Genomic DNA, 10,347 nt, shown 5'->3' with positions numbered 1-10,347 from the left:
TCAGGCTGCAGGCCATTAAAAAAGCCTTTTAACCTAGGTCGGCCTATTTAAGTCAATATGAATAATATTTTTATTACTATTATTATTTATATATTAAAATTTGTACTTCGATTAAATTATAAATTTATTAACTTTTTCAGTAGTTTAAGTTTATTAATCTACATTAGTTTTTCACATATATAAATGTATTGTTATAAACTAGAGTTGAAATGTGATAACATATATAGTCAAAGTCTCTAAAATATCATGTTAAATATCAAAAGGACATTGGTTTATTAGTTCATAAGTATATTTAAAAATAAATATAATTATTTTATTTAAATATGTTTATGTGAAATAGACTTTTAAACAGACTAACAAGTCACATAGACTTTCAAAATGCCAGACTTAGGCCTAAAATATAAGCATATGATAGGCCACAAACCAGGCTCGGACCTTCTTTTTTTGACAGGTCAGACTTAGGTTTGACAAAGCCTAGCTCGGTCTAGCCTATTCTCAGCTCTAAGCAAGACTAACAAAGTTAGATGCATTGGAAAATTTTCTCACATTCATTATTTGTATACATCAATATACTATATTTTATGTTTGTTTAATTGCTATAAATATGATGTAGTTTGGGTTATCCAATATATATATGATGTAGGTTGGCGTCCAAAAAAAGGCATGGATGACCGGTTAAACAACTAATTTAACAAATCATATTTAATGTTTAATATATTACCTTTTTCAAAAAATATTTAATACATGTAAATGAAGGAATATGTATGATTTATTAATATTATAATATTAATTTTTAATAAACTTATATAACTGTTTAATTGCTATCAATATGATTTGCTTAAGGTTGCGCTCAAATAACTTCAACCAAGTTGTTCCTCTAAATCATGAATCCTTTGAGCTTGATGCTGAATCTGGGCATTAAGTTGTTGAACTTTAGCTTGATTTCCAACTTGATCAACAACATGTTTGTTCTGGGCCGAGCATCGAGCTCGAGCATCAGAGGGTGTCGAACAAACACGATCCGAGCAAGACTCCAACGGTCTGATACTCTTACGTATCGTAACGGCCGTAAACCGGAATGATGAGCATTTACTGCACATCAAGGCCCTCAAGCCGTTTTCCGGCAGCCACTTGATGGCCATTAATGCCGTCAAGGGTCTTGGCCCAGCGCTGGGGGCTATATATATGTGACTCCACTTCATTTGCAAGGTACGCATTATTTAGCTAAGAAAACCTTCACAAACACAAACTGACTTGAGCGTCGGAGTGCCTGCAGGTACACAACCCCCCTCCGCTTCAACAGGGGTCTCAACGCTCTCAACCACCGTAAACGCCGGCGAAGTCGCACCCTCCTGGTCAACACGATCAATGTTCATCTTGAATCGCCAATATGTCATGCTGAAGCTGGTTGATCACTCCATTTTATTCTTAAATAAATGCTTGCAGTGCAGCGATCTGATTCTGAGCTTCATGAAGCTCAGCCTGCAACAGTTCGTTATTCTGTGTCGCATCCAAGAACATTCCATGATAACGAGAGATTGTTAGTTTAAAATGAAATCAAAATTTTTGTGTATATTGATAATTACAAGAGACAACAATCAATTAAGACACCAATGTTATTTTTGGAATTAAACATGACATTTTAGAATATTTAATAATAATAAAAAATAGGCCTCCTTAGTCTGTGTGTTTTTGTCAAACCGTTCCTTATATATAGGACCGGAGGGAGTATAAAATTTGTTTATCACAATTTTCATATATTAAATATCACTATTGAAGACCAAACAATGAATTCCTCCAAGTCGTAAGGATTTTGGTCCCCTTAAACATCTGGTCAGGGGTTCGATTCCTTACTTATGTGTATGGAGAAAATTCGGTTGGAAGGGAATATTCCACCTTGTGTGTCCCACAGGTTCTCCGACAAAGATTAATCATCGCTAACGGTAATAAAAACTTCGTACCAATATCATAGTACAAAAACAAATATGACTCTTGAAGTCATACATATCAATCACCAACAAGACTACCATTTACATTCATAACATCACCAACCAATTATAAAATTCAATTTTGAAAATTTAAATTTTAATATTAATAAATCATACATAATAATTCCTTAATTATCAATATGACTTTTTATTCATTGTAAAGATACACTCTTCATTTTTATTTGTTATATTTAATATTTATTTGAAAGTAGACATGAAAACTACAAAGCACCTGGAAACTTTGTTGTTACTTGTAATGCAGTCCTCCATACATTTCTAATTTTAATCACTATATGGTCCTTCCTTAGCCAATAGTTTTGAAATTTTCTCTCCCCAATATTACGCTTTTGTTCCTGGTCAAAAATTCCGAAATTTTTTTACCATTCTAAAACGCGGGCATAATTTTATTTTTCGAAACTTAGATTCAGGGGCAAAAGTAGAAGTTAGGCACATAAATAGTTGAGGGAAAGGGAAATGTTCATAGTTTTCATTAATTTGAATAAATTTGGATCTGTTAGCTATTATTTTTGTCACTGGTTTTATTTCATGCCACTACAACAACCCTCAAAACAAAAGACTTCTTGAATTCATTTTTAACCTCAGCTTTTGCAGATCTTTGGGTCTGACAGACCATCCGAATGCAATGTCCATAACTTCAAATTTTCTAAAATCATAATTATAGACCCAAAATTGCAAATAATCTAATTATTAATGTATAGTCTAATAACAATTGCTCTATCACGGCGAACTTTTACATCACCATATGATATTCGCATCCCTATAATGCATCGGACTCTAAAAAGAGAGCATTCAACTCTTAAAAACTCGAGACATTTTTGCTATTATTCAAGAATCCTGTACCCAAATCCTCACAGTTTTATCAGCATCAAGGCCAGCAGAAGCAATTTTGTTCTCTATTGGATGGCATGTAACAGATATAACCGTATCTGTATGACCTTCGAGTTTTTGAATCATGTTTTTCCCTTGAAGATCCCACAAATACACACAACGATCTTCTGAACCACTGACAATGTATTTCCCATTTGTTACAGAAAATGTGGAAGTTATGCAGTACACTCTATTCACATGTCCCGAATACATTTTCAAAAACCTCCCAGCAGCATAGTTCCATAATTTCTGCACCAAGGAATTTCATATTCAAGAAAATTATCAAAGAAAACCGCCAGCAATCAACCAAACTAACACTACATTAGCCACTAAAAATTAAACAACAAAAATAGAGAAAACCATCACATTAACCGCAACAAAACCTCAAACAGATCATATTTTCCGATGTTTCAATCCACATAAGGACCACAAAACTCGTAGTGATTACATATACATGTTTGAAAGAGATCCTTTAGATTTACACTCAGGTTTCATATACTTGCTTCCGAGTTTGAATTAGTAAGTTTTCATTTGGCCTTTTTTCTATATTTTTTAAGCAAATAAACTCTAAAATAATGCAAAAGTGAATAATGCCAAACAACTATGCCAAAACTATCTTATTATCAAATTAGATGTGTAACTATATTTACACTAAACAAAATTTACCCCTCAAATAAAATTTTCAAGCTTACATTATGCAATAACACTGGCATGTACTTTTGGAAGAGATTATGAGAATAACTTGTGAAATATCCAGCGCCCATAAAAACTTGTGAGAATAACTTACCCTAATTCTCTATGAGAATAACTTATGAGAATAACTTATGAATAACTTACCCTAATTCTCTATTCAATTGAAGAAAGAACTTACACAAAAGCACTTCTACATCAAGAGCTTAATTAAGTTGTTAATGAAAACATCATATCAATCGATTCCTTATCTAAATACTTCCATGAATTCCATTCAAAACATGCCGGTACACTAATAATTAATCTCAGTTATTTTTCACTTTGTAAGCACATTCCAAAAAAATTCTAAATTTCTGCAATCTACCTGAACTAAAAATCACAAACTAAGCCAAAAAAGGTAAAACATACATAAAATTTCAAAACCCCTTAAACAACAAAAATAACTATGAGCATGATTGATTATGAAACTGTAGTAGTATAAATATGAGAAAGAAACAACATAATGAAGAAAAGAAAGAAAGAAAAGAAAAAAAAGAGAAGAAACTCACAAGGGTATCATTGAGAGTAGCAACGAGTATGAATTTTCCATTAGGGGAGAATTTGGCGAAGGAAACAGCAGGAACCTTATCATCAATGAGAGTTTTCAACGGAGCACCGGAATTTGTATCCCAAATCTTACAAGAACCATCATGACTACCAGAAACGATGAGAGAACCGTCGCGATTGAAGTGAACGGAGGTAACAGGCATAGTATGAGCTTTAATAGCATGAATACACTTCCCAGTTTTCACTTCCCAAACTCTAACGGTTTCATCGAACGAACCAGAAACGATGAAATTGGACTGAGGATCAAAATTGACGCAGAAAACAACGTGTGTGTGGCCACGGAGAGTTTTGACACAGTCACCGCTGTTGGCGTCCCAAATGCGGAGGGTACGGTCGTCGGAGGCGGAGCAGATGTAGTGGGAATCGGATGACCAGGCAATATCGGAGATACCTTCGGAGTGGCCGGTGAGACGGTGGAGGAGAGAGAGGGTGGTGGAGGACCAAATAATTAGGGTTTTGTCGAGGGAACCGGAGGCGAGGAGTTTACCGTCGTTGGAGAATTTGACGGAGGAAACAGCGCGAGTGTGTGCCGTTAGGGTTTTGAGGTGACGGTACGGTTTGAATGGTTGGTTGCCGTTGCTGCTAGTCGTACTCGTCGCCATTGATTCACTTCGTCTTCTCCGTCTCCCTCGTCTTTTTTTCTTTTTTTTTTGCTTTCTTTGGTTTTTCAATTGAATGTCTAATTTCCACCGAAATTCTGAAGTCCAAACAGAGGACTTTGTGTGTTATATAGGGTTGCCTCTATCTTCGGCTACTATATTCTCCGATTTTAAAGAAACTCCAACAACAAATATTATTATTGTATACTAGTATTATAATTCACACTATAATAATATATATTTAACTCACCAAAAAAAATATATAAATATTTATCTAAATATATATATATATATATATATATTTAGATAAATATTTAATTAAGAAAAAATTTAATAAATATTAGACAGTTTGATTTGATTTTTTTTTGACACACAGTTTGATTTGATTGATCTTACCATCACTAGTGGAAAATACACATTTTAAATCAGGGATTTTAAATCAGGTACAGAAAAGCCGATTTAAACACAAAACGCGGTGGCAATTTTGTAAATAAGGGACCAATTCTCAATTGATGTAGTCAATTTAAATCGGCCTAAACGATTTAAACTTTAGTTATTAATTTATAATATTTTTTTTAATTTTTAATAAAAGAAAAAAACTGTATTGAAATTTGAAACCCTAGCGTGCCTCTTTTCCTTCACACTCCCTCCTCACGATGCTCTACAGCGCCTCCCTCTTCATCTCCGCCACCATAAGCCTCCATCTTCTCCTCCTTGATTAGGCATCGAGACTCTATTTTCCCCTATAGCCTCTTACCATTCATGACCTTTTTCCCTTTTTGCAACAGCCCCGGCGTTCGTTTTTCACATCACAAGTGAGAACCAGTCACCACACACAATCTCTATATCGTCCCTCACCGTTATCTTCTTACAGCCTTCTCTTCCGTTGTGGCATCTCACTTCTCAGGTTCGCTATTTTATCCTCGAACCCTACGAAATTGTGTTATGCTATTTTCTTTTGTTTTTTCCTAAGATCTAAAGTCGATTTTCATCCTTGAAACCTATAATTGCTTCTGTTGTGTTCGGATCTATGGTTTATTTCCCCTTTCTTTCTTGTTAATTTGACAGTTGAAGTTCATTCATAGAACCTCTAATTCATGTTAAACTGATGCTAATTTGAAAATATGTCTAATGCTTAGTGCAGATTTATTGTTGATTGCTCTCTAATCAAATGATTCAATCTTAAGATTGTATATGTGAAGAAAAAATGAAACTTGAGAGGTGATTTTATCCAATTTTTGTTGATTTGGTTGGATTCTTATTTGACAATTCTTATTGTTTTGTTTATGTTGTTTTGTAGCTACTGAACAAATAAAGGGGACAACAAATGAATGAGGTTTTAACCATTAACAATAGTTATATCCTTTAAGTTGTATGATAAGGTAATTTTCTGCTGAATTGGAACTGGATTTTTCGATAATTTACAGTGTTTTAAGGTTTGCTTAGACCTATTTTGGGTTTAGCTGATGTTGTAGTTCAAGTTTGTTGAACTGGTGCAGGTTTGTGTTTTGTTTTGGTTTGTGGGTTGCTGTTCTGTAGTAGAATTTTCTGGTTTTGGGGTACGGCAGCTGCAGATGAGTCGGATTACTAGTCTCGTATCAGGTGTTTCTCTCATTCCTCCCGATTCATTACTTCGGAGTGGTAGTATTTTAGCTCAAAGTACTGGTTTTTAACTTTTATTATAATTCTTTTGCTCACATATTTTGATTGAACTAGCATCAGAAAACTACTATTTTTTATTTGAGATATGGAATATTGGTTAAGAATGAATCTTTTATGTTCTAATGTTAAATGGTAATCAGTGCATAATTCTTGTTATTTTATACCTTAGGTTGGTTTCAATTCTTTGCTTTTGATCCATACCTTCAACCTCTTCTATGACATCTTTGTCATTGACACACAATCAGACACTACTCAGTTATAATGCTATTGTTTATTTACGATTTCTGAAGAACTTGAAAGTACATGAGTATATAGGACAATTGTTTTAGTCCACTTTTTCTAAGGATTCTGCAAAACCTTTCATCTGTCAATGTCCATTAACTGCTATAAAATTGGCTGGCTAGTACTTCCAATTCCTCTATACCTCCATGGGCTATAGGGTAAGTAAGTTATGTTCTTTTTCTTGTGTTGATTTTAATGTTAGAGGTTTTAGTTAAGCATATGTGATAACTTGAATCAGTTTAAATTAACGTTAAGAAGCTACATCTAGAGGGAAGATTAAATCAAATAGTAGATAAAGATCTAATTTGAAAGTGACTTAGCTGAATTGGAAGAAATGGTACACGTTGCATTCTTGTGTACACATTTTAGGTGACTTTGTTGATTATGTGGAATTGCATATCCCTGACTCTTAAGCATCAATTGTAAATATTATAGTATGTGACCAAACCTTCTAAATTAGTAATTGTCCTTTTTACCTTTTTTTTTTCCCTACAATGTTGAACTGTGTGTTTGATTTTGATGAAGGGTGGTGGAAAGGTACAGTGGTCCTATGAAAACTTCCTAATTTTTCTTATCGTTTATCTTTTGTTTGGTTTGTGGTGTATTATAGGCATGCTTATGCAACAACTTTTCTTCTTTTGTTTAAATGAGAATAGGTTGCAGGTGACAGCATAAACTTACTGAGGATTCAATTGATGTACTTCATGGGATATTTGGTTGGTAGAGGAGTGGAGTTAAAGCCATTACTTTATTATTTATTATTTTCCTCTGCAGGAGTAACTGGACTGATTACCTTTGGTATTTAATTTAGATTTGAATCCCTTGAATAGAGTTGATGCATGTAGAAGTTTATTGGGTAGATGAAAAAGGGAAAAGGACTGTTGCGTGAACGTCAAACGTTGAAACTTGCTCTGAAAGATGAAAAAGGGCAAAGGCTGTAAGATTGATTGTAAGTATTCTGATCTATGAAACTAAAATTGACTTGTGGTTCTGCTTTATCGATTTGATTAAAATTATGAAATTGAAACAGATCTATGTGAACATAACTGCAATGTGAAATTAATGGATTAGTTTTTAATGTGTTCATAATTAAAACCTTTACTAGAAAAAACCAGCATAATTTGTATTGGTTAATACACCAATCTACTAAGGATGCTAATAGATTTAACCAACAAAATCAGTTTGGTTAATACACAATCTACTAAGCAAAATTCACCAAAATCTGTTTGTTAGTTCTAGATTAATTTTGTGCATGCCATTCATATGGTATTGGAATAAAAATCACATGCTTTCACTTGTTATTAGAATTATGTGCTTTTAATTTGTATTACTTGCAGTTTAGTAATAGAATAGAAATCATTTGGTTTCACTTGTTCTTTAAATTATGTGTTTTCACTTGGTATAGTCTGTACTTTGACACGTGCAATGTATGGGCTAGTTAATTGTGTTCTTTAATGATGATACAATATTCTAATATTATTTAATATTTATTTAGGTATTTGGAGATTCAACACCATTTCACGAGGACGAAGTTTCGAATGTTCAAGAAAGTTTAGCAAATTCGATTCTTGAATTTATATGAAGTAGCCTAAGATTGTTTAGATTTAATTTGGTTAGGCGTGTTTTGGTAGTAGTCTAAGATTGTGTAGCTTTGCTTAGGCTTGTTTGTGCTTTTGTTTGGAGCATAAGATTGTTTAGTTTTAGTAGGAGATATTTAGATCCGATGGTACTTTCGGAATAGTATTTCATGAATATTTTGTAACTTAATTTAAGTACAATTTGGTGGTATGATATTTGGTTTTATGATATTTTTTATTGAAGGTAGTGATGAAGTTTCGATTTATTTATAATTTGGTGGTGTGTATATATATATATGTGTGTGTGTGTGTGTGTGTGCGCGCGCGCGCGCGGGGCGCGCAATATTGTAGGAGAATCTGGGATTAAAAAAGAAAGAAATAGTATATGTTTTTAAATCGGTTGAACTGACTTAAAATAAGTTACTGAGTTAGTTAAACCGATTTAAATTTGATATTTTAAATCGGGTACACCCGATTTAAAAAGGTAACAGATTTTTTGAATTTTTTTAAATTGGTCTAACCGATTTAAATAAAACTAAATAAATCGTGCTACCCGATTTAAAAACTTTTTTTAAATCGGATTGACAACTGATTTAAAACAAAAAAACTTACTAAATCGATCGATTTTAAATCGGTTGTTGAACCGATTTAAAAAGCCTCCAGGAACCGATTTAAAAAGTGTTTTTTCCACTAGTGCATATGTATAAAATCTAAACTATGAAAATAAGTATTAAAATAATTAATATACAAGCATGCAAACAAACAATTGAGGTTCGGTCCTCTTTTGTAAAAAAATAAGTCATACTTGGTCATTAAAACATTTCAAGTTCAAATGATGCATTAAACGTTGAACAGACCTTGAAATCATCAATAAATGTCTATGAACTTATACTTGTAGAAATAAATCAAGAAATCAACATTCTAAAAACCTAACAAATCAAGAACAACAAAAAATCAAGAAATAAATATTCAACAATAACAATAAAATAACAAAACCACAACAACAATGTCAACATATCAAGAATTCAACGATCAAAATCTGAATTCGTAAATCAACAACCAACATCACAATAAATAAATAAAAATTAGAAATCAATTATCTCACAATAAATCAACCTCGCAATCAGAATTCATAAATTAATAAGCTCACAAGAAATCAACAACCAACCACACAATACATCAAATCAAGAAGATAATCTGTTGTCGAACTTGAAGTGAGTCGATGATTAAGGTCTACAGTAAGAGAGAAGAGTTGGAAGGCACAATGAGGTGAGACATGAGAGAGAACTTGTTGACCACCAGCGCGGAAATGAGGTGTGACAGAGAGATGAGTTTGTGGCCAAGGCGGTATAATAAAGACATAAGTTTGAGGCGCCGTCGAGGTTGAGACTCTCAATAGAGAGAGAGAGAAGATAATTGTTGAGAAGGTAGGGTTTTTAAGTTTTTTGTAATTGATTAGTACTCGCTTCGGTCATTTTATAAGAGACAATTCACATTTCTTGATATATATAGTCTAGATACACAAATTATTCAATGAATCTAGAAAGGTGAATTGTCTCTTATAAAAGGCATCAGATGAAGCATATAGTAAGGGTGTAACTGTAATTTCCCCTGTTATTTATTTTAATGGGGTGGTTGTCCAATCCATATGGAGTTTCGTCCCTATCTACAATTAACTAATATAGCACGTGACTTGTAGACATGATTGTAAGGACGGATGCACGCTATAGCAAATGGGGGCTCAAGCCTTCACCAAAAAATATATTTTTTCTTTAATATTAGTAAATTATTGTTCTTTTTAAGCCTCCATGACTATGTCTATTATCCACACTCACCATAAATTTATCTTCTTATTTTTAACTAAATTTTCATTACTCTAACTTTTCAATTTTCACGCACATTCTCTCTTAAATTAAATTTACTCTTCTCTCTCAATTCATCAAAGCATCAACTTCTTCTCTCCCAAAATTTTCAAAATTAAAATTACTTACGATACATGATATCAACAATGTTACAAGATAGATCGAACAAATTAACCATCTTATCTATTGAAAA

At 33.0% G+C, this 10,347-nt stretch overlaps 1 protein-coding gene and 1 long non-coding RNA gene across 11 annotated transcripts; one reads left to right on the top strand and one right to left on the bottom strand.

The window, feature by feature from the left end:
• Positions 1-2,664: 2,664 nt before the first annotated feature.
• On the bottom strand, positions 2,665-4,944 carry LOC123902958 (COMPASS-like H3K4 histone methylase component WDR5B). The gene is made up of 2 exons (XM_045952801.1): positions 4,115-4,944; positions 2,665-3,125 (listed from the first exon to the last, which is right to left on the bottom strand). Exons 1-2 carry the CDS (start codon positions 4,772-4,774, stop codon positions 2,835-2,837), a joined length of 951 nt encoding a protein of 316 aa, XP_045808757.1. The 5' UTR covers positions 4,775-4,944; the 3' UTR covers positions 2,665-2,834.
• Positions 4,945-5,356: 412 nt separating this feature from the next.
• Positions 5,357-8,558, top strand: LOC123897082. 10 transcript variants are annotated; one of them, XR_006804792.1, is made up of 5 exons: positions 5,357-5,678; positions 6,072-6,153; positions 6,271-6,373; positions 6,603-7,664; positions 8,211-8,558. It is a non-coding gene; the product is annotated as an uncharacterized LOC123897082 (long non-coding RNA). The 10 variants fall into 10 exon arrangements; XR_006804821.1 differs by having other exon boundaries at positions 6,271-6,412; XR_006804793.1 differs by adding an exon at positions 5,916-5,961 and having other exon boundaries at positions 6,271-7,664.
• The last annotated feature ends 1,789 nt before the right edge of the window (positions 8,559-10,347 follow it).

This window comes from Trifolium pratense, linkage group LG1 (assembly GCF_020283565.1).
Source record: "Trifolium pratense cultivar HEN17-A07 linkage group LG1, ARS_RC_1.1, whole genome shotgun sequence".
Lineage (NCBI taxonomy): Eukaryota > Viridiplantae > Streptophyta > Magnoliopsida > Fabales > Fabaceae > Trifolium > Trifolium pratense.
The sequence above is the reverse complement of the archived record's forward strand: the minus strand, read 5'-3'. Positions and strand labels throughout refer to the sequence as shown.